The sequence below is a fragment of the Neophocaena asiaeorientalis genome, unplaced genomic scaffold (genome assembly GCF_003031525.2).
Source record: "Neophocaena asiaeorientalis asiaeorientalis breed wild unplaced genomic scaffold, Neophocaena_asiaeorientalis_V1.1 scaffold477, whole genome shotgun sequence".
NCBI classification, from domain to species: domain Eukaryota; kingdom Metazoa; phylum Chordata; class Mammalia; order Artiodactyla; family Phocoenidae; genus Neophocaena; species Neophocaena asiaeorientalis.
The window spans coordinates 2,400,584-2,428,106 of record NW_020172630.1 but is presented as its reverse complement, the minus strand read 5'-3'; the positions used below and the strand labels follow the sequence as shown (position 1 = coordinate 2,428,106).

Genomic DNA, 27,523 nt, shown 5'->3' with positions numbered 1-27,523 from the left:
TCCTGTATTTGCAAGTTGCAGTTGGGAGGTGGAAGTTGTCATAAGAACTTCTGGTTAAAATAGAGACTTGATCACTGGTGTCAAACAGTGATCAGTGTTTGAACAGTGTTTCCCAATGCTGGCTGTACAACAGAGTTACCTGCTGACACTTTTAAAACACCAATACCCAGGCTATTATTCTATACCAAAACGTCAGACTCTTCAGGTGAGACCTGGACATCAATATTTTTTAAAGCTCCCCAGGTGGGTCAGTGTGCACCCATGGTTGAGAACTACTACCTTATAAGAATACCAAGGAGGGGCTTCCCTGGTGGCGCAGTGGTTAAGAATCTGCCTGCCAATGCAGGGGACGTGGGTTCGAGCCCTATTCTGGGAAGATCTCACGTGCCACAGAGCAACTAAGCCCCTGCACCGCAACTACTGAGCCTGAACTCTAGAGCCCGCAAGCCACAACTACTGAGCCCACACGCTGCAACTACTGAAGCCTGCGTGCCTATAGCCTGTGCTCCACAACAAGAGAAGCCATCGCGGTGAGAGGCCCGCACACCGCAACGAAGAGGGGCCCCCGTTCACCACAACTAGAGAAAGCCCACGTGCAGCAACGGAGATCCAACACAGCCCAAAATAAGACAATAAATAAATTTTTAAAAAAAGACTGAAGTAGAAGAATTAAGTACTCATCTCAGAAGATTCAAACAGCAGAATCAATACTGCCAAAATCAGAAAAGGAAAAAAACTGTGAAGCAAAAACCCAGAATTCAGAAACTGAATAGTATAAAGATAACAATTAATTCATTGAACATTTACTATGTGCCTGTTTATCAGCAAAATATTCTATGGAGGTAATTCATTGTTTTTTTTATCTTTGCAACAATTCCATAACATGAAGAAGGTTTTTACCCCCAGTTTATGTATGAGGAAACTCCAATATAGTGATATGTTTTTAAATTTGCCTGAGATCAGACAGTTGATAAGTGACATAACTAGACTGATTTGACTCTGCAAGCTGTGTCCTGGACTGCTAAAATGAGGACAAACTGGGAAGAAATATACAATATTGGAAACTGTTATTTCTTACCAGAAGTAATGATGATATACACAATAGCAAACTTTCCAAGCCAAAGAAAGACCCAATTGTGAAGAAAGAAGAGCTCATTATATAAAAGAAGAAAAATGTAATGAAAAGAAACCAACACATTTTATGATCACTTACTTGGTTAAGGACCCTATGTGAACCAACAAACCTAAATTGTCTTATACATCCAATATCAGTATTGTTCATTCAAATAAATACCACTCAAACAACCAAAAATTAAACATAAAAATCTCAACAAATGTCACCTCAGAAATGCTAAACGGGGATTACTTTCAAGATCAATAGCAAAACTACTCATGAACTACTTTATTGTCCTCTCTCTTGGTACCCTGTTATCTCAACTAATTGGCAAAGCAGCTGCCACCAACCAATCTCCACACTCCTAACATCTCCACCAAATCCAGGTTTCTGGCTCTCTACTTTCTCCCCCCTCCCCCCTCACTTTCTAGTATTCTTTTTTCTTTACTGTGAAATCTCTGACTTTGATACTTACTCAGCCTGGCTTTGGGGCTTTTCAATTCACACTCCCCTCCCTCAATAGACTGATTCGTCACAATAAAAGTCCACCTGGCAGTACCAGAGTTCTCCACAATCTTTAAGATTACCTCCTATGTACTTCCTTGTCTGTTCATTTCACAACTGTGAGCAACAGATACATCTTTAAAACTCTTTGGGGGAAAAAGTTGAAGAATTCATAGTCCACACAGGCCAGAACAGAAATAAAGGAATAGCAACAACAACAAAAAGTACTGAAACACAATAACAAACAAAACTGGAAAGCATGAAATATGATGACAGAAATAAGAGCAATCAATTGTATAAATCATAAAAATAAATGTGAGTTAAACTCCTCTACTAAAGTACGGAGAATTTTAAGTTGAATGTAAAACTAAATCAAACTAGATTCTATTTACAGAGATACACTGAAAGCAATGTGACTTTAAAGGTTAATATACAAATGATGAATGTAAACGTAAAAAGAAAAAGAAAAATACAAACAAAAAGCAAGTTACCAAAGAAACTGATAATTGACAAATCCAAGAAATTGACCGAGTTGCAATAATTGAGAGTTTTTCCTTAGTTTTTTACACATTGGGTATATAAAAATAAGTAACAGGTGGTCAGTGGTACTCTAATTTCCTTCTCTGTACACCATTCACATGCTTGAAATATCCTACAGTAACATCCAATAGTTTACCATACTGGTTTTCAATCTCAGGGGTACTCTCCTCCAGAAAGATACCCTTCAGAATCTGGGCAAGGCTGGTGTAATGTGAGAAGCCTCCCTGCCCCGTTTCTGATTTGATCTTACCTCAAATTTAGAATTACTAATTCAGAGGATATGCATCATATGTATGTATGTATATATATATATAATCAATATGGTTTATATAATCATAATATATATAATATATATTATTATATTATTATATATAATACAATATAATTAATAATATAGTAATTATATAATTATATAATTATAATATAATTATAATAATATAATAATTATTATATTATTCTGATTTGATCTTACCTCAAATTTAGAATTACTAATTCAGAGGATATGCATCGTATGTATGTATGTATATATATATATAATTTATATGGTTTATATAATAATATATATATATAATCAATATGGTATATCTAATATAAACAAATATTAGTCTACCCTGAATGGCAAGGATAGGCTTTTTTTTTCATATTACCCATAGAAAACCAACAAAAACATTTAAAGGTGTTATATTAACTATAGAAAATGTTCTTTAAAATCTGCACATAAAAATGTAAATCAAAATAAATGAAAAACGGGGGCATTGCCACACATAAAACAAACATAAGTATAATATTCTTCATATGTAAAGAGATATTTAAATCAATGAGAAAAATGTGACTCCTCCAATAGAAAAATTGAGGGTGAAATGTGCTACGTATGTCATAAAAGAAGTACAAATTACCAGTAAACAATGAAAATACTTAATGCCTCTAGTAATCTAAATTTGAAGTAAGATCAAATTAAAGTAATATTCTGATATATTTGGAAAATTTACAAAGTTTCTTTTACCTGTAAAACTTGTCAACTAGGATGAAATGAAAAATAAAATCTTGCATTCTGCTTGCTGGTGGGAGTATAATTTGTACAGTCTTTTTGGCAATTATTTGGCAACATAAAAATAACTAACCTTTGTTAAGAAATCACCATATGTTAAGCACTGTGCTACATGCTTTAAAAACATCTGATATTTAACATTTATACAGTGCGATCCGATCCGTGTGTCACGTGCTGTCCTGTGTGCTTTACATATACATGGATTCATTTAATCCTCACAGATATGCTATGAGGTGGGTAGTTATTTCATTCTCAAATTACCCATATGGAATCAGAAGCACAGAGATGTTCATTAATTTGTCCAAGTTTGCACAGATGAAAATTGTTAGACTTGGAATATCATCTCACTTAATACCTTTAATATTCTTCTGAGGTTAATATTATTCTCCATTTCATAGGTTAAGACACTAAAAAAAGATCCAGGAGAATACATAATTTCCCCAAAGTCACAGGGAGGGTAGGCAGCAGAGGTTTGCATCAATGTGTGCTTGACCTCAAAGTCCAAGACTGACTAATGCTTTAAGAGAATTTGACCTAGTTGTTCCATTTCAAGGGGTTTATCCTACCGTCATTGTCAGGAATTCTTCCAAAGATTTACATACAGACTTCTAAAAAATCATATTAATTATAACAGCAAAAGTTGGAAATCCAGAAAATAAGAGGAGACTGAGACAAAATGAATTTGGGAGAGAGGCAGTGGAAAGCAACTGAAGAATTCTAAAGAGAGAGCCATGATGTTTGGTTGTGCAGTGGATTAGAGTCATGGGCGGGGGGGGTGGTGGTGTTCATGAGATAGAAGAGTACTGTAGTTGTCCAGGTAAGAGATTGGAATGGTTTGGCTTGGACAGTAGATAGGGGAGAGACGGATCAATTTGGCACATAGTTTAGAAAATAGAATCAATAAACAACATGGATATATGAGGTATGAACAGAATTTAAAAGTTGAGAAAAATTCTCAAGCTTAATTAACTGGGTGGCTGGAGGTGTCATTTATTGATATTGGGAATGCAGGAGGAGGACTTCAGGTTGGAGACGGTAAATTTAGAGATTACGAGAAATCAATTGGAAATGTCAATTTTTCCAAATGTCTGCTGGATACACACATTTGGAAGTCTGGGTAGGACGTGGCTTTAGGAGTCAATAGTGTTTGTAGGATACTGGATGCTTTGTGAGTCAATGATTTTCCTGGAGCAAGATTGTAGGGAAAAAAGAAATTAGCAAAAGAGAGAGAGAAAAGGTCCCAGATCTAAACCCTGCGGTTCTCCAAAATGCAGAGTTAAGCTTCAGAGGGAGTGGGCAAAGGACACTGAGAAAAGGGGGCCCAGAACCAGAAGGGTCAGAGAAGCGAAGAAACATTTCAAGAGACAGTAAAAAATCCACAGTGTAGAATGCTATCGAGCTGTGGAACCAGGACTGTAAAGTGTTCTTTGGATATTTAAACATGGAAGTTGTTGGTGTCCTCAGCAAGGCAAGAGAGTGGAAGGCATACCGCGTGAAGAAATGGGAACAAGGCCACAGATGCTTCTTGGTAGAGGCATGTTTGGGAAGAGGAGAGAAGGCACAATAGCTGGATGCGACTTTAGATCAAAGGAAGATTTTTGTCACTGCTTTGGGTTTGTTTAACAATGGGTGTTGACAGATGGAGTCTGAATGACCTTGGGCAGAATCCAGCTGGGCAGTGGCTCTAATTTTGGCATGCACCAGCATCACAAGAGGAGGGCTTGTTAAAATGGGGATTGCTGAGCTCTACCCCACAGCTTCTGATTCAGCAGGTGTGGGTGGCCTGGAGAATTTGCATTAATAAAAAGGTCCCAGGTGAGGCCGTTGATACAGATCCAAGGACCACACTTTGTGAACGACTGCAGGAGACAGAGGTTAAAAATATGTGAGAGGAAGAGAGACCACCAGTAACAGGTCTACAAAGGCAAGAGGAGTTGGGGTCCAGAGGACTTCTGAAGATTTTATTTTTGATAGGATAAGGGAAGCTCTGTGAAAATAGGAAGGACAAGAGAGGAAGGTAAAAAGTAAAAATAATAATGATGGCAAATACCTCTTATATGCCCAAAACCCATTAAAATGTCTTAGCATTCATTAATTCACTTAACCCCTAATAACAACCCTGTCAGTCAAAAAAAAATGCAATTAATGCATATATTTGGTAGTAAGAAAGTGACAGAAATTCTTTATGATAGATTCTGGAGTTTTTTTGGTATCTAAGATGATCTAGTATATAAGACTACCAGCTGAGTGTGATAAGGAAGACAGGTTAGCATTTAGAGAGTTTGAAAAAATATAAAATATTTAATGAGGAGAATGGGAGAAGGCAATTACAGACATATGGTAGGACTGGTGTCATTACTGAGTGTCCATCTGAAAATGGGGATTGAGACATTTTAGTGATAAATTGCTCATTGTTTTCCAGCCCACTTAGCTGCAATGCACAGCCTGGGCAAAGGCTTAATCAGATTGGGTTTTTATTGGATGGGTAAAATGAGGGAGGAAGGAAGTGAAAGATACCAGTTTGTTTTTTTTTTTAATCGGTTGTGTATTTGGGCTGTAGATTCTAAGGAATCTAAAAAAAACTGAAGTAAAGTTTGAGAGAGTTGACTGATAGATGTGTTAGAAAGACAATTAAGGCTACTTTATAATCCATCAAATTTGTCAAGTTATGAAAGCCTCTGACAGAGGAAAAATACTTTTTTCTATTAAATCTGTTGATGCATTTTACTTTTTTTTTGGTCAAAGGCTTAAATTTGACTTTCCATTTAAATGGGCCTTAACATTTCATGAGGTTGAAAACTGCTGTCTTACTACATGTGCGGGACTTCGAGCACGGCACCGTGCCACGCCGTGAGAAATTGATTCGCTGGTTTGCCCGTCAAACTGCCGGTGCTCTAGTACTCCTCTACCTTGACATAATTAGGTTTAATCAACAATTTTACAATAAATAACAGTGCTGTGAACTTGGGCTAGTCCCAACGAGCGAACTTTTGCATGGTGAAATAGGTCGCTGGCCCCATGTGTACACGTAGGAATGCTAAAAGATACATCTTTTTAGGATGTATAAAGATCCTAGGTACAAGGACCTGATTAAGGGCACGAGGGCCCTGTGATCTAATCTTTTGGGGATGGCGAGAATATCATCCTTGTAATGAAGCTATCCATAAGAGCCCATAACCATTATAGAATTATCCTTTCCATCCAAGATGGATAGAGGTGTCCATATCATTAGATGACCCTTGTTGGTTTTTTGTTTTTTTTTGTTTTTTTTTGCGGTACGTGGGCCTCTCACCGTTGTGGCCTCTCCCGTTGTGGAGCACAGGCTCCGGATGCGCAGGCTCAGCGGCCATGGCTCACAGGCTCAGCCGCTCCGCGGCATGTGGGATCTTCCCGGACCGGGGCACGAACCCGTGTCCCCTGCATCGGCAGGTGGACTCTCAACCACTGCACCACTAGGGAAGCTCAATCCTTGTTGTTTTGAATCAGGCAAAATATAGGAATCTTTAATGCGTTGGGGAAAAAGCCTTGAAGGACGCTTTTACTTAAAGTCAAACCAAAAAGAAAATTAATAAGACCTACTCCCTTGAGGAGTCGCCTTTACCTGTGAAGGTGCTGGTATCAACAAGCTCAGAGCTGGCAGAGGGCAGGCGGGGCGGACCGGTAGCATCTTCACTGTAGGCTCTCAAAATGTACTTCTCAATTACACCTCTAACCACAACAGGTTCATCCCAGGTCACCTCGATGCTATAGCCGTTTATGCTGCGGACTCTTGAGGGAGTTGGCACACTTTGTGGAGCTGTGAAAGGATAAAAGAGAAAATAGGGGAAACGGCAGTTCTGAGAAGACTATTGCTCGTATTCTTCACTTTTAATGGCCGCAGTAAATCAGACTCGACCATTAGCATAAATACAATTTATTAGAGTTGTAACTTTTCAGCACTGATTTAATATGACTGCACATCTTGAGCCATTCAGTTTAAGCGATATTTCAAAACCATCAAAACTCCATTGACATCATGTTCTTTCAAGCCCAGTCCAGGTTTTCCAAAAACATTTAATGTATCCGACATGTTTTAAACATCACTCATAAAGAAGGAGGTGGATGGTAGGCAGATAACAAGTTCAAACAATATAATGATGTACTCCTTTGAAGCAAGATACTTAGACTGTTATTATACATAGTGTTTTGACACTTTTATACTGTCGACGTATTAGCCAAAAAATATCACAAATGTGGTGACTGTATTGTACTTGAAGGTCTGATCCTGTTTGCCAAATTCAATTGTTTTTCCAACTAATTTTAAAAAAGCAAAGTTCTACCAGATAGGATATATTCCTAATTGCATTTAGGCGGGGTAGAGGAGCTGGTGCCCTTGAGATTCTACAAAATCATTTTCCTTGGAGCATCACAAAATAACACCACCAAATATTGAGGCAAGTTTAAAGGAACTTGCTGCAAAACCTCACTTATAAGCCAAATGCCCTAATTTTAAAAATCTATAACCCTTAATTATTAATTAGATATTTCTACGGTTCTGATCAGTAACGACTTCAGCACAGCTGACTGCACTGGGAACACTGAGAAAAAGCCCAAGGAACTTCAAGGCAGGATGATGGATGAGAGACAGGCACTGACCGCTCCTGGACTCCTGAGCCCTGTGGATGGAGGATCACTCTGGTTTCCCCCCATCAAATAGCCTCCTTCTCTGCCTTTACTGTTCAGGCCAATAAAACAGGACAGTTTTAAGGGAAACAATGTGACCCTAAGGGATATGAGGAAGCACAGAGGCGGAGAACCACTGTCTGAGCAGGTAAAACACCACAGGCACTTCTGGAAACACACAGGCTACACAATCAAGTTGCAAGTAATGGGACAATGGGAGTGATTTTGATTTTATTAGTTCTGAAATGTGGTACAGAGCAAAGTAGAGTCCTGTCTAACAGATGGTCTTCTCATAAGGGACAGAGCAAAACTGACTCAAAAATAATTAAATAGTGCAATTATTCTCCAACCCATGGGAGCAGGTAGCTGCTTGGTGCTGTGGTCAGATTGTAAATATGAATTTATGGCATAAGACTTTGTGGTCAGATCATTGCTATAAATTCAGAGCTCTATTTGCATACTTTCTCGGTGGTACTCAAAATGGAGACTATTAAGCTATGTAAGTGATGCACTTTCTAGACACCTATTTACGTTGTTGAATTAGACTGAAAGCAGGCTTTATAGTATATTTGTTAATAAAGTAGAGAAGTGTGAGATAGGGGCAGAGGACATGCCAGTAACGAATGAATATTTTACATCAGAGCTTTTTCCAAGCTCTAAAGTTGAAAAGGATTTTAAGGGATCATTCCGTTCATTGTCTTGCCTATAAATAGATGATGATTTAAATCATCCTGGAAAAGTGTCAAGTTGGCCTCTTCTGGAAAATCTGTAGGCAGACAGCTTTGAAAATTCTTATTAGTAGCCCATCTCAGTACTTAATTATCTTTTAGATTAAAAAGATTCCTCAAAGGATGCCTGTGTTAGTAACCCGTTATTGATAATAAGTATGAGAGGGTATCGTGGTAAAAAACACATCTTTATAGACAAATCGTGACTTGCTAAGGATAATCTTCTTCAAGAGGCACAAGTGTCAATCATATGGAAATGTATTTGTCTTTCTGACAAATAAATATTTTCTCCAAAATGGTAGAAGGCTACTAATTTCACAAAACTTTTTTTAACGCATGCCTCCCTGTGATGGTAATATGTGAAAAGATTCTGTGGTCACTGTCAGAAGGACAAAGCACTTATAAATCACTTATCTGAGATTAGCTCTAATATAGTAGTCCGTTTCCTCTTTGTTTCCCCATTCAACTCAAAACAAACAAACAAACAAAAATTAGACCACTCAGCAATTTCTATCATGGGAGAGTCATTCTAAGACCCTAATAGTAAGCACCACGGCAAACACCTGCCATGATGTGATAAAAGACACATCCGCTTCCAACCAGTGTGCAGGTTTCAAATGTGCTCTCCACTGGGGAGGCAAGGGTCTATCACCCCTACCTAAAGGTAATCCTGATTTTAGCTTTTCGGGGTCTGAGCAGTTGGTAAAGATTTCCTATTCTTAGATAAATTACAGTCGATGTGGGCCCATTTCATCTTTAAGAGCAACCTGAACTTACTTTCTTCTGCATCTGAAGAGGAAAGAATCAAGCCTGAAAAAATCCTTATTAAATACTTGAAAAATCAAAAGCAAGGATCTGCTAAGCATTTTTACCAACGACGGGTGCCTTTGCAAACCAGAGCGTGCTCTGTCACAAGATTACAAACGTACTGCTTGCTTCACGGGTGAGAGCCCTTCCTTTTCTTTACGTGCACCGACGTGTGCATTTATGTGCACATACACATATTAAGATAAGTGGTATTTACCTGCTCCTGTTGTACGGCCCCGACTCCAGTCGCTAGGTACTGAACCTCCTTCATGGGAGGCTATTACTCGATACAGGTATTCTTAAATGGAAGTAAAAAGTAGAAGGTTAACATATGACTCGCGTAGGCTAGTGGTGGGCTGGCAGGGAGGGAAGAGGGGACGAGGAGGGGACGTGGGACATTGAACGTGGAGCATTTCCACATTACCTGTGAAAGGCTGGAGACCACTCTCGTAAACGCTCTGCTCTTCTCCCCGATAAACCAGGATGGAGTCATTTCCCCTGCAGTTAACGGCACTGTCAGTTGACAGGCACCCATCCAGATTGACTCTGATAGCACCGCTGGACACAGATGCCAAGTTAACGACAGCACCCTGTGCAAACTGCACATCTTTCATGCAACCACCGAAACCTAGCAAACAGTAAGGGATGAATGTCACATAACGGGCTTGAATCATTAATTACCAATCATTTTTTGCCTCCTGTAGTACTACGTTTAGATGAAATTGTGCAAGGGGGGGCTTTAAACACAATTTTTAAACTTCCAAGCCTCGTTTGGGAGATCCTTTATGCCTCCCCCTGCTTTTTTTTCAGGCTAAGCCGTTGCAGGAAATAGTTATATTTATGTTATTTTGAAAAAATATATAAGCTGATAATTGTAATTTGACTGAATTAGATTCAACTGAGAAGTATGTATTATATCTCTTTAGGAACACATTTTGATGTTTATTCCCATGAAATAAAATACACATTATCGTGAGGGGGTATCTACACGTCCCTCAATCCTGGAAAATTAAGTTACCTGTATAAGTCAGTGTCTAAGTGCCAAAAAATAGTATTTTAATGAACATGATTATTCAAGAAGCTTACTGGAGAAAAAAAATAACATTTTGAGGTTCCTATGAATAGTAGGAGGAAGAATATAGTCTCAAAATACACTAAAATCCTGAGATATTGCTATGAATTCCGTAACGATCATTTCATAGACAGAGAACGAATCCCAGTTAAATCAGGGAACAAGGGGGCTACGACTGTGCTCTACCGTTTTCACTGAGTTCCATAATCTCGACTGTGCAAAACGATCACCAGTTTTAGGTTCACGTTCTCATGACAGGGACCAAATTCAGCTCTGGCAACAGCAACACGGGAGGTTTCCTGGGATGTGTATTCTACTCAGTCAACTTTAGAATGACCATGGGGCATATTCCATTCTGGGAAGTTTAACAGAGAGTGTGGAGGAGGTGGGTTTGAAGTGTGCACTGCTTTTTTTTTTTTTTAGAGAACCATAGGGCAACCTGTCAGCCGGGGAACAGCAGTGGCTTTGAATAACTTGCTATTTTGTGTAAACAGAGATCAGTTCTGTGCGGTTTGGCAGTACTCTGCTCAGAAAACTGCCCACAATTGTCAAAGAAGGGACAAACAGACTGTGTTTGAGATCGCTGGAGCACACACTCTCTTTCTTGAACAAATATTCCATTCTGGGAAGTTTAACAGAGAGTGTGGAGGAGGTGGGTTTGAAGTGTGCACTGCTTTTTTTTTTTTTAGAGAACCATAGGGCAACCTGTCAGCCGGGGAACAGCAGTGGCTTTGAATAACTTGCTATTTTGTGTAAACAGAGATCAGTTCTGTGCGGTTTGGCAGTACTCTGCTCAGAAAACTGCCCACAATTGTCAAAGAAGGGACAAACAGACTGTGTTTGAGATCGCTGGAGCACACACTCTCTTTCTTGAACAAAACACTGTCAAGTCTGAAAGGCCCCAAACACACGATTAGTTCTTTTCAAGATGAAAGCACGTCGGCAGGAAATGGAAATAAAACATAATGCGATGCCGAACAGTAAAATGAGTTAACGGTAACAATGACCATATTGTTCTCTTCAGCATTTATATGGTGTGTTATTCTGTCTTCTAACACTTTAAGTCGAAGCCTATTTCCTTTCAAATGCCTTTGCTATTATTCACGTTCCTTTAGGCCCGACTGACCAATACTGCTAGTCTATCTTCAACACACAGTAGATACTCAGTAAGTTGGGTGAATTGAATCGAAAGCAATGAAGCTCAATATAAAAGCAACTTCTTGAAAATTCAGATGCTAATTTCTTTACCAGTAGTAATTTTCTGATGGCCCAGAGCTGAGTCACCTAACTTCTCTGTCCTCGAGTTTCCCTATCAATAAAATGTGAACAGTGGAAAGATAGCTTTGGCAAACGTCAGTGTGCCCTTATAAGAAATGTCCCATTACGGCTCAAGAGGTACAGAATTTCAGGTTCGTAGGATGAAAAGAGTTCTAGAGATCGATGGTGGCGATGGTTGCTCAAAAACGTGAATGTACTAGATGCCTGACCCGTACACTTAAAAATGGTTAAGATGGTAAATCGTACGTTAGGCGTACTTTATTACAAGTAAACATGTTAAAAAGATTTTTTTTAAAGAAATGTCTTAAACATTAATACACAAGATGCAAATTTAAATTTGGGAAAGGTCACAGAGGTAGGCTTCCTTCACGCTGGAGATAAAGAAAAAAAGGTCCAGAAAGTGACAGGATGAGGTTTCTAAGTAGGAATCCTCCTTAGGAAATGGGACTCTGGCCTCAGGCCTTTGGGGGTACAGATGCCTGGGCTCTAGTGTGGGGTCCTCACAGTATTACCCTCAGGGCAGTCAGAGGGTTTGGTCAAAATTTGCACCATTCTTCCAACTCTGCACCGTCAGAAACCCTCCCACCGGAAATACTCCCCAACGAGTATATGAATGGGCTGCGAGGATAAAAACAGGGGAGAGGGCCTGTCTGTGGGAAGACTAGGGATGCCTCCTTTTCTTGCTTCCCTGCCTTTGGGAAAATCATAAGCGACTTCCCACACCTATCCTACCCCCAGGTCTCTAAGTAGCTGGAAGGTGGACAAGAACCCTGAGTTGACAGATCAGAGAGACAGTAGCTGTTCAGGGGGAAGCGGTCCAACGATGGGACACTTAGGCTTACAGGATGGCTGACTCTCAGCCCCACTCCTGACCTCTCTGCTCAGGGCTTTGGACAGACCATAACCTGGGAGACCACATGCCATGGCCTGCTCACTTTCAACCCAGAGGTGAGTGCTGTCCCAAGTGTTAGTCCTAGATAAATGCCCATGATCTGAGGTGGTACCTCAGCAAATTATGTTGCCCAGCATCTCCAAAACACAGAGGAAAATTCATTTGCATTGGATTTAAAGGAAGATTGCAACATTAATGGATATAAAAAATAGCCCTAGTAGGACCACAAAATAGAGCCTTTGAAAAAGGATGCTAATGGAGAAGCGTAGAAAGGTTTTTATGACTACTGATAGTGGACTGAAAAAGCTACAGGTAAGTGAACATGATTGGTTTTAATTGCAATTTACTACGTGCATGAAGCACCTCTATATTGTGAATATTCTCCTGTTCACTGTATAAAACATGCAGTTAGGGCTTCCCTGGTGGCACAGTGGTTGAGAGTCCGCCTCCGATGCAGGGGACAGGGGTTCATGCCCCGGTCCGGGAAGATCCCACATGCCGCGGAGCGGCTAGGCTCAGCCATAGCCGCTGAGCCTGCACGTCCAGAGCCTGTGCTCCGCTGCAACGGGAGAGGCCACAACAGTGAGAGGCCCGAGTACGGCAAAAACAAAAACAAAAACATGCAGTTATTTACATAACTCTTACTATTCAAAACATCTGAGTCAGAATCTTAGAGGATAAAGGCATAAAATCTGCATTTTAAATAACCTTTCCATGCAATTCCAATGGATCCTGAATAGTAATAATAATAATAGCTAATTTTATTGCGTTCTTACTATATTCCAGCTACTATACTTCAATATTTTATAAGTGGTTTGAGAACCACTGATATGGATGATATTGCAATGATAAAAATTTAGTATTATCCATAAATAAAATATCTTTCAGTATCACAGTCTTAGTCATAGTGTAGATTTTGTTGTTCGCCTTGGATCTATGTTGATGTTTTAAACTTCCATCATTATCATCTTATAATTCCAATTTTAGCCCTGTCTCTAGGACCACCATAACAAGGGGTTTTGGTGTACTTTGAGAGTAAAATGCCCAATATACAGGGGATTTTTCCTAGATGTAAACAGAATCAAGTAATTTTGCTCCTATAAAGAGTTTTCAAGCTCTTTCTAACCTCAGAAGCCTGAAAACCAGAAGAAGCCCTTATATGAATGTAATATTTTTAGCCGCTGTTACATCTTAAGTGCCTTGAAAATGTCATTACTGTCTTCCACCCCAGATATTCATTAACTCCTACTAGTACCCTTCTAAACGTCTCCTTAGAGCTTGCCATATATTTTCTATTCAAAGGCATTTAAATCTTTATGTACTTACCAAATAGGCAAAGACTGCTTCGTGGAAATTTTAACCATTCAGGGTGCATAGATTTTGAAATACAGAGAGAACATTTTCTGCACAGGAACATGCTTGGTGGCAAGCTGGAAGTTTCTGTACTTTCCCCACTTGATAGAAAGGAACATTGGCCAATGCCCATGAAAGAGAGCACTTGACTATAATAAGAAGAGTGGGCTTTGACACCAGGCTGCCCGAGATGGGTAGGCTCGCCACCTGCTTAGTGGTCATTGACCTTGGGCAAGTTACCTTCCTCCCTGCCCCCAAGTTTCCCCATCTGTAAAGTGAGGATACAGATAATAATACCTGCCTCATGGGCTTGTTATGAAGAACTGACCCACTTATTCCCACATTAGGCTCTCAGAACCATGCCTGTCACACAGTATGAACTCACTTACTGTTAGCCTTTTTTAATCAATAATTTCTCTGATTACGTTCAAACTCCTTACATGAGTTAAAGGCTTGCTTTGGTTGTAAGTCACACATTCACATACTTTTCCTTTCCTTGATGGTTATGGATAATAAATGACACACAGACTTTTCACAAGTGTGTTTGAAATTCAAGTAAACCCACACTTTCATGTGCTTTGCTGCATGAGAGCTCCATGGAAATGCATGGAGACAAACAGCATTTACGTCAGGAAAAAGCCCAGGGAATTGAAGGCCATTTTTCTTGGCTGTACACACCAACCTAATTTATTTTTTAATCTGTAAATACAGATAATGATCAGTATTTAAAAGAACCAGAACCACGTGAGTTCAAGAAAAACATGAGTAAATATATTATATATATATAAGAATTATAATATATAATTGTAATTTATATATATACACATGTGTACACACATACATACATATATATAAATTACAATTATATTTGATGAAGATATGTTAGAATAAATATATTGATTATAAATACAGATGAGAGCACACCCTTAAGGGCAACATACAAAACTATTTGAAGAAGTGTTTTTTTTATTTTTTATTTTTAGAGCTTAAAATTCTTCCAGAAAAGGGGTGAGTAGGTATTGCTTTCAGCCTGATTTGACTGCTTTGTCTTGAAACACAGAACCACCAAGACCCGGTAGGACCCGGGCTGTACTAACTTGGGAATTCCTCCCGATGGAGTTTACCTTGTTCCAGCTTCAGGTGTTTATAAGAGTCGTGCAGCTCCTGTGGGGTTCCTCCCACATAGACGGGGGAATTCACCATCAGTGGCTGAGCTCTGGATTCTGACACGCGCTCTATCAGTTCATTCATACTTGTTGATAGGACGGAACCTTTTTTTTTAATGATCACTTTATTCCACCTTCCATCACAATAGGACAGCCCCAGCCAGAGATCCACTTGTGTAAAGGTAAGACTAGTATTTAACCGGAAGCTCAATATTCCGCTCTTCAGTTCCATCTGTATTTCATATTAAAAAGAAAATAGGTATATAAAAGGACTGCAGAATGGCAGTTTGGAAGAGAACAGAAGGTCAACTTCTTGAAGAGAAGCAAGAAATTTCCCTGAAAGAACTCTATAAAAATGTCCCACTTTATTCTAAGCAGAACTGGAGTAACACATAATGAAGTACTCTGCAAGCTTATAATTGACATGACGGATGTTGTAATGAGTCAAACAAATTTATACCCAGTAACGATGATACGATGTAATGCAATACTACATAGGCAAAACCATTTTTTTTTCTTTTTGATGCAGCATAGGTAAAAGATTAAACCCTAGCATAAGTGACTGAATGACTGAAGAGAACAGTTTAAACTATGACTCTATTTTTATTTGAATCTTTAGAAAATGAGAAAATACTACTTCATATATCAACTTAATTTCAGGGAAAAATATGACAAGACAATAAGAAAATGAAATGTCAAGCCTGATTAAGCTTATTTTAACTGGCTGGTGAACTCAATTTCAAATTTGTAAAATGTATTTTGATTCAATATTTCAGTGTTACTATTCTAAATCTCTAACTAACCTAATTGCTTCTATGTCTGTTCTTTCAGGTTAAAGTGCCATTTTCTAATACGAACATATTTTACTCACATTTTCATGGCAAAGGAAATGCCTCCATGTTTTTCTTCAAAATTTTACTCAATAATTATTTTACCTACTATGCTTTTATTTTGTTAGAAGTCAAATTAGTGACCATAAGGTACTTAAAAATTTGAGATCATGTCAATGAAACAAATTAAATAATATATAAAAATTATTACTTTTCTATGTAAAAATCATCTTTGTGAAGTACATCGGGTAAACAGTCATTCATTTTTTTATCCTTTCATTCAATAAATACTGATTCCCCTACTATGTTCTGTAAACCTGCTACTACAAGAGAAATTGCCCCCAAGAATTGCACTGCCTTAATAGCAGAGGCAAACATGTGCGGTAATATTATAAACAAGATGGGGATGGGGTACAAAGAGATCGGAGAGAAGAAACACATTTTGTTCCCTGGCAATTGGCAAAGGTTTGAAGTAAGGTTTTTGGAAGTATGTAAGATTCATGGAGAATCTCCAGCAGGAAGATTAACACGTTCAATGGCATGGGGACATGTACGAGCACATTAGGTTTAGAAAAAGATACAAAATTAGATAAAAGGATACATGTGGGGGAAAGAGAAAGGAAGGGTTCTGCCGGGTATGGCAGAAGCAAAATTTTGGAGGAATTTGAGTGATATGGAAAAATAATCATTTTTCTCTTGTCTGTCTGATGCCAAAAGCCCATATTCTTTCTACTAATACCTTACACTAAAAGTTCACCCTGCTGGTCATAAGAAGTTCATCCTATAAAAATGTTCAGAGTAGCCTTATTCACCATGGCAAAAACATGGGAACGACCACTACTTCGTTGAAAAGAGAAGAGATATATTATTACCCAGCCATGAAAAATACACGGAGAACATGAATAACTCAGAAACAATGTCAAGGGCTAAAGCAATTGCCTAAAGATAGAAACTTTTACAAATTTCTAAAACTAAGATTTTTAGGCATTCACTCATGATGTTCAAACTACAAAAATGCAAGGAGATAATAAACACAAAATTATGATTACATATTACCTCTAGAGGGAGACAGGGAAATGGGCTAAGAGATGGCCTGGAGGTAGATGCAAAAATTTGATAATATTTTAGTTCTTGGGTTGGGTGGTAGGTTCATGAGTGTTCATTGTACTATTATATTTTATTTTATATGTGTGTGTGAAATATTAAATATATAATATATATTCTTTCAACACTATTATATAAAAGATAATGAAGGAACATTTTTCATATATTGGGAAGGTAAATTGCATTTCCTCAATTCCTAATAATTAGCCTGTTTTGTTAAAATTATAATTTTCAAAGTATAATGGTCATTTAAAAAATCATCATGGTCCTAAAATACAAAATGTTTCACAGGATTCCAAAAGTGAAAGTGACATGGGGGTAAAAATAAAAGCAAAAGTGAATTTGGAAAGAAACCCTAATTAAGTATAATGTAAACACATGGTTTATTGATTTTAAAGTTGGATCTAACATTTTTAAGTAAATTAGTTAACATACAGCAAGAAAATCAGGTCCATCTTTGTTGTAAATGAAAAGAAGCAATCCATTCAATTGGTCAGTTCTGAACTTAAAGGAAATTTCAAAGTCCATTCCACCATGAAACAAATATGGATAAAGTTCCAGGAACCCTTTAGAGAAAAAAACGTACAGATTAGCATGTGCAAAGCAATACTGTTAGCATCATAAGGGTGTCATGAGACAACCTTAGGACATATTCTGTCCTTGAATAAATCTCTCACAAAAGAAGATGCAGATCAATGTTAAGAAATTCACCTTGTAATATACGGAAGTAGCAGAATGAACTTGACATACCTTTTAAGAGGAAGCAAGTTACTAAGTCATGGATACAATTAAGACTATTACTAGTTTATCTAAGTATTAACAATAAGTAGTTGCAACTCTGGATAATGACAGTGATGAGGAAAAGCAACGAAAAAGTGCACAGGGTATAATATTATTTAGCTTTCTGTTCTGAAGGTAGTTTAACGAACCTAATATCTAAACAACTGAGTTATAAATGTAGCAGGCAATAGTGGGCCTTTATTCCAAAAACAAGCCATGGTGGCCAAGTCACCATATTCCCTTCCACTCCTTACCCTGGGTGGCTGCTAGAGAGGGACTGTAGGTGCCACGTATGCCGGGCACACTATGTCTCACCTTTGCCACAGCCTTTGGAGCAATGGCAGTGATGGTGGTCATATTCTCTAGCTCTCCCTTAAGGCCCTACTTACCCCATCACGCAGCTGAAATTTTACTCTTAGGAACGCTGTCAGTCTATATCATGGGATAAAACAGATATTGTGTGGATTAGCCTGACAAAACTCCTTTGACACATCTGAGTAAAACTATATTCTAAATAAAAAAGTGGACTTACAAATGGACATTAGTGGCACTACCATAGGTAAACCCCAAACTGCCAGAGATCTTACACATGAATATGTATTTATGAGTCTTACTACTTATATTATATATTCAGACGTTGAGAATATATGTATGGGCATCATGGCATAACTAGGTATTTCTGAGATAGCAGGTTCATATGAGGTCAAAATAATTGTATCAGGAGAGATTAAATTACACCAAAGATAGAACATACAAGCTAAGCAATGACCAGTGTCTATTTTAGAACCTTACCTGTCCCTAGGAACTGAGCTCCCTCTTGTAATGAAGTGGGACATCCCTCCCAGTTGTTATACACGTTGATTTGCTCTTCAGAACTCTGCCAAGCCAGACGCCCCCAAGCAGCAGAGGGATTATAATTCTTCATAAAATATACATCCTTGAGACAGCCCACAAAACCCTTTCGGATTATGTCTGCAGGGGTTGAGAGATATCAAGAAATATGTATTCTGAGAAATTCTTTTCAAGCAATGAATTTGATGTGCCATTAAAATCAAAGAAATAGTCAATAGCTCTCACTACCTACTTACTACAAATTTTTTAAAAATTTCTTCTTTTAAGTTTTTTTTTTTGATGTGGACCAATTTTAAAGTCTTTATTGAGTGTGTTACAATATTGCTTCTGTTTTATGTTTTGGTTTTTTTGGCTACGAGGCATGTGGGATCTTAGCTCCCCGACCAGGGATTGAACCCGCACCCCCTGCATTGGAAGGCGAAGTCTTAACCACTGGACTGCCAGGGAAGTCCCCAAACTTCTTAATAACTCATGTAAACACCACACCATCAGCTAGGGTAGGTGGTAACAATTGTAATGTTTCGCTCTGGTTCAGACTCATCTTCAGAAACAGTTGTTTGCACAAAAACCTTGGTTTTATAGTAATAGCAAGACTATTGCCTCTTGAACTAACAAGGGGATCTCATCTGCCACTGGTCTTAAAAATAAATGTGCAATAACACATTTTAAAAGTAAGATTTAAAGGAAGTCTATCTATTAAATCTACAGTTTATAGTTTAGTTCCCTCGCCATTTTGACCTAGTCTGTTACACGAGTAAAGCAATAATTTCATTTCATTTTTAGGAATTAATGTAATGTTAAGCTTAATTTTTGAACTCCCCAGACCAGGTAAGTGTGGGGCTTATGAATACAGTAAGTAGGGTGGTCATAAGAGGTTGGGAAAGAAAGAAAGTGAGCAAATGAGAGAATTAGAGAGCAAAAAAAAACACCAAAAAACGCAGAGAGGGCGAGAAGGCACCTGTAGCTGAGGTTGCATTTCATATGGCAGTGTCCTTACAGGTCAGTGGAAAGCTTAGCTCTCAGCTTTTGAGTTCATGACCTGATGTTAGGGAAGGTATTCACCAGCAATCAAAATTTTACAAGGTCAGTTTATATGCACAATGTCCAATTATTTATTTATAATGGACAGATGTCATCTACAGGAGGGATACTTGGCATTGGGGTATGCTCTCCTCCTGATGCCTGGATATACCAGAGACAAGAATTGTGCTTGGTGGGCAAAGAACTAGGACAAAGACTCTCTTCTCTTTCTTTCAATCCGTGCGTGTGTGTGTGTGTGCATGTGTGTGCGTGTGTGAATGTTTTCAAGAGACGTCTCCACCAGTCTACAGTAGCCAAATGAAAGCCGTCTCTTCTCTACAGGTATTTCTAAGGAGGTAACTATAACCAGTCTTGAGGATTTAAATATATCCTTCTCAAAAAATTCACTGAAAGTTTTTGATCCCTAAATAACATAGCTTTGACTGAAATTAGTATAATTCATTTCAGCAAAAGTTTAATGAACTCCTTTTACATATCAAGAACTGGGTACTAAAAATTGAAATGCAAGTAGTACATGGTTCCTTTAGAAAAGAAGATACCTAAAGGAAACTTTTGACATACTGATGTAGGAAATACAGCATGAGATAGAAAATAATACTATTACCCATACTTTAAAATAATGCAACTTGATTCTAAAATGTGGTGACAACATATAAATTCTATCCCTTTCCCAAACTCACCAGAATCCTTCCTGAGGATGGTATAACCCTGCGGCAGCCCTCCCACAAACACTCCTGTGTTCTCTCCAATAACAGTACTACCATTCAGGGTGGCCGAGGAGCCTATGGATGAAAAAGGAGATGAGAATTCCAACTTCAGCAGGATAATCTATTTCTACTAATTTAACAAATGACTAAACCCTTCCCTGGGCTTCTAGACACCACTCTTTCTTGGTTCTCTACATATTGGTTACTTTTCTTCACTGGTTCTTCCTCATCACCCCAACATCTTGATGCTGGAATGACCCAGACTTCCTCCGTTCTCAGATCTCTTTCTCCACCTACACAGATACCCTAATCCCCTCTAGAAGGATGAAGAGAGAGCTGGGTACCTGTGCTAACTCCCAGGACCAAAGATCAGAAGGGGCCTGGGTCCTTGACTGTGTTGCATAACAATGCAAATGTGTTAAAATGTCTATCTTACTCCATCATTTTTTGGGAGAAGGGGGATTTTTTTTTTCAGAGCCCAAACAACTCTAATTAGCCCTACTTATATCTGGGACCTTGGCTTTAAATACCATCTTTAGCTGACAATTCCCAATTTTTTTATCTCTAGTCTGGAACTCTTCCCTGAACTCAGATCCAGGAATCTGCTTGATATTTCCACTTGGATGCCTCATAGGTACCTAAGACTTAACATGTTCAAAATGAAATCTGAAAATCTCTCTTTGAATCTGCTTCTCTCACTAACTTGCCCACCTTAGTTATGGTAGTTACAGTCTAAAGGCCTCAAACATTGCAGTCATGCTCTACATCAGGGGTTAGCAAAAGTCTTCTGTAAAGAGCAAGGTAGTATGTATTTTCCTCTTTGTAGACCACACAGCCTCAAGCAGCCATAGACAATACCTAACCAATGGGTGCAGTTGTCGCCAATAAAGCTTTATGAACACAGGCATGGGCTGGATTTGGCCCACAGGTGGTAGTTTGCCAACCCCTGCTCTACCTCAATCAAATTCCTTAACATTTACAATACATCCAGATTTCTCATTATATCCACAATTCCTTCCCTGGTTCAAGAAACAATCATTTCTTATCTGGATTATTTTAGAATTATTGCAGAAGCCTATTCGCTGGTCTCCATGCTTCTGTAACAAATTAATAAGCAGAAACCTCAATTAAACAGAGTCGGGAGACCAGAAGGTAGAGTTCTCACACCTTGTAATGAAGGCAAACCCAACAGGAAGAAGAAAGACTTTTCTTTCCTGGCAAGGACTCAGCCAATGAAAAATCATGAACACTTTGTTTACTATAGTCCTCCCAGCTTCCTGTTCACCCTCTGTAAAAGTTTTCTCCCTCCCTTGCCATGTGGGACTTGCACTTGGCTTGCCATGGTTGTAGATCCTGAATTGTGATTCTCTGCTGATCCCCGATAAACCCATCTTTGCTGGAGAAATATCTGACAGTCCATTTGTTTTAGGTCAACATTTTGGTGGACCCTATGGGGACCAGAGAAAACCCCTGAAGGCTCCAGTTCTGGTGAACAAACAGGTGTGGTACCCACAAAGAAGCCCACTGTGCTCACTGCTTACCCACTGTGCTCACTGCTCTTACCAACTCTGGAGTTTGAAGGTAAATCTTTCTCCTGGATCTGAGTTCACACCCTCTTTGCGTTTGAAGCTCTCCAGCCTTTATGCAAGTTCTTCTTAAAGGTTTTTTCTGGTTAAGGCCTTGTTCTGTACCTGAGTACTCATTTGGAACTTCAGTCTAATTTTGAGATCAGACTGTTTCAACCAAGACTGGCTGAGAAGTCATCAGCCTGTTCCTTCAGGATCGAGGCTGCTTCACTGAAACTCTGCTGGTTTTTCAGGCTTCAGCCCATTCCTTTGGAATTAGGGCTGTTCTTTGGAAATGACTGAAAAACCTTGGGCCTAGTTTCTACAGGACCAAACTGTTTCCCTAGAATTGGCTGGTATTAATTTGCATGCTGTTTGAGTTGCGAGCAGTCTGATTTGAACTGTGAGCTGTTTAAAAATTATTCTTTCACTCTGGAGACAAACTTCTGAGTAATGAGATACCAGTTATCTACATATTTTGAGCGAGCCCCTGCCGACAGGGACTCTGGACAATTTTATGTTTAAAAAGTGTGGTCTTTCCTCATGTGCATTTCCAACTAAATGGACCAAACTGACCTAAGGCAATTTAGAATATCAATGGCCATTATGGGGAATTTTTGGAATCCTCAAAGTTAATTGGACTACAATAGCTCAGAAATTCCCAGAACTGAATAGTACGCCTATTTTGATTGGCATGTTGAGATTTCTAAATGTAATTAGGAGCTTAAAATTGTCTCTCAGCAAAATGAGATTTTAAGATTAACTGAGGGAAACGTGGATAAAGAAAGATAAAGTGGCTCTCCACACCTCAGGCTTTTCTTCCTTGGCTTCTCTGTCTCAGGCTCGACCTCTGATACCATCTTGTCTCTCTTTCTCAGCTCCTCATGGCCAGACTCATCTGGAACCATCTTTCTCCTTTCCTTCTCTACTGCCTATGCCTCCTCTAGACCCTCAGTCCCCCCCCGCAATACTTCTCTCACCAAACTTCCCCTTTCTCTGAAACTTTCCCCACTCCCTTTTCCTCTGAACTTATCAGAACCTGTCCCTTTAAAATTAAGCCTTCTAAGGTTCCAGAAGCTAAACGCTTAATTTCTTATATTCCCTGGACTAAAGCTGAACTGCAAGCCACAGTCAAAAATATCCCCAAAGTAACTGAAGATTGTCACAGATTTGATGAGGAATTTAATGTAGTCATTCAAACTTATCAACTTGGTTTCTCTGACATACCTTAGCTAATTCATGGGTTTGTTGGTGATGGCCAGACCCAGCATTGGATCAGAACTGCTAATTGGGAAAATCCTGAAAGGTCTCTAGGATAACAACCAGGAGATCAGCCCTCTAACTTACTATATGATCAGGCTTGAGCAATCACTAGGTGACTTCATTGAGCAATTCCTAGGGTTTTTCCAAAGACTGTCAACTGGAACAAAATTCAGTCTTGCACACGAAACTCTGATGAACCTGTTCATTATGATTACAATTGAATTCAGATTATTTTTATGCAAAGTTTTGATCTTCTTCCAGATGTTGATTCCACCTGGGTAGCTTTTAATTCCATGTTTATTAATGGGCCAAACTGGGATCTTTCCTTTCTAAAGAAAAGGACCAGGATGGAATGGAAAACTATGTCCCATCTAGTTTTGATTAATCTGTCAAAACTGCTCTCTCACACTATAGCTGAATCACCTAAAAGGAAGACTGTCTAAATTCTTAAACTTCAACTACGCAAATGAAGGCTCCTAAATGAAACTAAAATCCTCCTAGTTTCTGGTATTATTGAAAATAGCCAGGATATTGGAAAAGAGACTGTTACAAATTTAAGTGCTTTCGGTGTCTTCAGCCCCCTTTCCAATATCCGCCAACTACTCAATGACAGGCTCTGAGGAACTATAGGGGCTCTTCCCAACTCTCCGTCTTAATCAGCTTAAAGAAATGTTTCTCAAGATTGGGGTTGAATCTCTTCCAGTCCTAATGGTCACACACTCAGTGCTCCAACCCATTACTAAAAAGCAGCCTCTGCCTCCGAGTACCAACACAGTTCAAATAGTGGCAATCTCTAACGAATCTCAAGAGGCTCTTGTCTCTGAACCTATTCCCTGTCCTTTAGGCCCTTTGAGAGACACACATGTATTTTTCTCCTTAGTTCCTCTGCCCCTACCCATTTATTAGGCTGAGACTTCTTGGAGAAGTATCATGCTGGAAATTCTTTCTTCCAAAAGGAGGAGATAATCTAGAATTTGACAGTAGCCATCAAAATCACCAACCAGGTAAATTAAATGACCCCTCTGACATCTTTTATTTGTTCTGTCTCCGACAGTTCTAGAACGGATTTTGGAAACACTGATCATGTGTCCCTATTGAATCAGCCACCACCATCTTTATAGGCAAAATCTCCAACTGATATTGGCAAACTTCAAAGAGCACCCCTTCCCAGCAAGATTCAAATAGATCCCTCAAAACCTCTTCCCAGAATTAATCAATACCCTATAAGTAAAGAAACCCTTCAAGGCATAAAGCCTATCATAGAAGATTATAAGGCTCGAAAGCTCATTATGCCTGTACTAATTCCTGTGAGGATGCTATTTTACCTGTGAGAAAACCTAAGGGCTGAGGGTAGAGGTCTGTCCAGGACCTCTGAGCAATAAGCAACATTGTTACCCCTAGACGCCCTGTTGTTCCTAATCCTCAGACGTTCTAACATCCATTCCCACTGGAAGCAAATTCTTTACTGTAATTGATTTATGCAGTGCATTCTTTAGTATTCCACTTGATGAAGCTAGCCAACACCTTTTTACCTTTACTTGGGAAGAGAAACAATTCACCTGGACAGTAATGCTCAGGGTTTTACTGAGAGTCCTTCTTATTTCTTGTAAATCCTGAAGGCTGACCTGGATGATATAAAGTTTCCTACAGGTCTACTTTGTTGCATATGTGAATGATTTGCTTCTTTGATCTTCTAAAGCCTACTCACAGGAAGACAGCATCCACTTTCTAAAGCTTTTAGCCTTAAAGGGACATAAGATTGCCAAGGAAAAAACTGTAGTTTGCCCAAACCCAGGTTTGATATTTAGGGCATCTGGTATCAGAACAAGGGCTACACTTTGATACAGATGGACTTCATAGTGATTGAGGAACCTGTTTTACTGGCCAGGTACTTCAACAAGTCTGTGGCATCAATCCTCTGATTTAGTCGATCACATTAATGGCATTATTAGACCCAACTGACAAACTGTGTAGAGGTCATACAAATACCTTGGCCCAAAGCATTGCTATTGGTCCCTCTAAATCTCAGATCCACACTTTTTGTAACTCAAAAATTCTCACCCATTGAAACAGTCACAGGACACCCAACACACTTGGTTACTGCTTTTTTTTTTGACCTACAACTGAAAAGAGGAGAGATACTCCAATAACACAAGGGCCAAATTGCTCCTATTAAAAATAACCATGTTTTGGTAGAGCAATCTCTTTACAGTACACTCTCAGGAGACGAAGACCTTAAGCATCACACCTTGCAACCTGAAGGCTTTATTTACTGGAAAAGACACCTCCAGAGGAACTTTCTTCAACCTTATTGGAGAGACCCCTATCAGGTACTGCTAACCAACCCTTCTGCCGCCAAAGTCCAAGGAATAGATTCTTGGACTCATGTGACATGCCTAAAGAAAGCACCAAATTCTGAAGGGACCTCAAAAAGTCTGGTGAGCTGAAAGTAAATATTTCCCAGAACTGAAGCAGACAACACCTGGTGAGGCAGCTTTCTGAAGATATCTGGACCAGGTCTTTAGGAAGTGTATTGCCAAACCTTGGACAATGACATAATGCTTCAGATGATCTCCAATGTCTATGATCTTGATAACATATGGAATTGAGACAGAAAGTGTCTGAGAGTTCTCCATTCTACCTTCCCTTGTTACTCGAATATGACCTCAGTAGGTTTCCAGTCTGTGCATTCCCTTCTGATATGAGACCCCCCCACACAGGAAAGGTCCTTCCTGGCACTGAGGAACAAAAAGCCATTGAAATTAGAAAAGCTGACTCGATCAGTGATGCTCTGAGAGAAAGTTCATGATCAAAAGGGGGACATATAAAAAATTAATAAACAGAAACCTCAAATAAATAGATCTGGGAGACCAGAAGGAGGTCTCATGCCCTGTGGTGAGAGCAGAGCCCAACAGGGAGAAGAAAGACACCTCCTCTTTCCTGGCAAGCACTCAGCCAATGAAAAGCCATGGACTATTTGTTTACTACAGCCCTCCCAACTTCCTTTTGCCCTCCATAAAAGCGTTCTCCTTCCGTTGCTGTGCGGGGACTTACAAGTGGCTCATCATGGTTGCAGACCCCGAACTGCAGCTTTCTACCAATCCCGAATAAACCCATCTTTGCTGGAAAAGCATATGGCAATCTATTTGTTTTAGGTCAACACTTCCATCCTTGTTCTCCTTAAAACTTACCTCCAAAAGAGCAGCCAGAGTGTTCCTTTTAAAGAAAGAAGTCATGTCATGTTACCCTTCTCTCAAAATTCTCCAATGGCTTCCCTCTTTTCAAGTAAAAACTCACAAAGCCCTATGTAATACAGCCCCAGTGGCTTCTCTGATTTCACATTGTAACACTAGCCCCTTCAACCTCTCTTTCCCACATTGGCTTCCTTGTTGGTCCTTGACATGGCACATATCGTATGCTCCCACCTCAGGGCCCTGGGACCTACTGTTCACTTGACTTGAAACATTCTCCTAGACATTTGCCTGGTTTGCCCTTTTGTCCCCTTTAGGTCTACACTCATATGTCACCTTATCGGAAAGACCTTCTCTAACAGTCTTTTGTAAAATCAAAACATCCCTTCCCCAATACACACACACACACACACACACACACACACACACACACACACACACACACACCCCTTTTCCTCTTATCCTGTTTTATACATTCTCAGAATGTACCGCGACCTGATATTTGTTCAATATTTATTTATTCTGTTTCCTGCCCCTCTCCCACCTAAAGTGTAAATTTTCCTCCTTGTTTCCAGAGTTCCTAGAGCAGTAGTAGGTGCTCATTAAAATTTCATATTTTCTGAATGAATTAATAAAAGCCTGCATCATCGTACTGTAACTTTTACAATTACATGGGGATGGTAGATAGGGAAGGACAGAAAGAAAAAGAAACTTAGAATTGCAAAGAAAAAATACATGTCCCAGAATGCTGCCTACCAACTGTCTTAACTGGAAGAAGTTTACCTTTTGGAGCCTTAGTTTCCTCATCTCTAAAATGCATATAATAACCGAGGTCATAATAGAGGAACATAAGGAGAGAACATAAGTGAAAGGAAAGTAAAAGCCCTTGCAAATTGTAAAGACCTGAAAAAGATACAAAATTGCTATTGATGACTTTACTCTTATTTTTGCTTTACTGAAACCCTGCGTAGATGAGAAGATAGTTGCCAAGACTTCATCATTTTAGGAGCACCCCAAAGGCAAACT

The 27,523-nt window shown here is 39.2% G+C and overlaps 1 protein-coding gene across 1 annotated transcript in view; it reads right to left on the bottom strand.

Annotated features, from left to right (window-relative positions):
- The window catches only part of USH2A (usherin), a gene marked incomplete at its 3' end in the record, with an annotated part of 720,880 nt that overhangs the window by 406,085 nt on the left and 287,272 nt on the right, over nt 1–27,523 (bottom strand). Inside the window, exons 23-29 of the mRNA XM_024739202.1 lie at nt 20,452–20,553; nt 18,671–18,850; nt 17,534–17,664; nt 15,123–15,396; nt 9,828–10,031; nt 9,621–9,701; nt 6,808–7,002 (exon numbers count right to left, since the gene is read on the bottom strand). Coding sequence (XP_024594970.1) covers nt 6,808–7,002; nt 9,621–9,701; nt 9,828–10,031; nt 15,123–15,396; nt 17,534–17,664; nt 18,671–18,850; nt 20,452–20,553 — 1,167 coding nt within the window. The remainder of the gene's footprint in view (nt 1–6,807; nt 7,003–9,620; nt 9,702–9,827; nt 10,032–15,122; nt 15,397–17,533; nt 17,665–18,670; nt 18,851–20,451; nt 20,554–27,523) is intronic.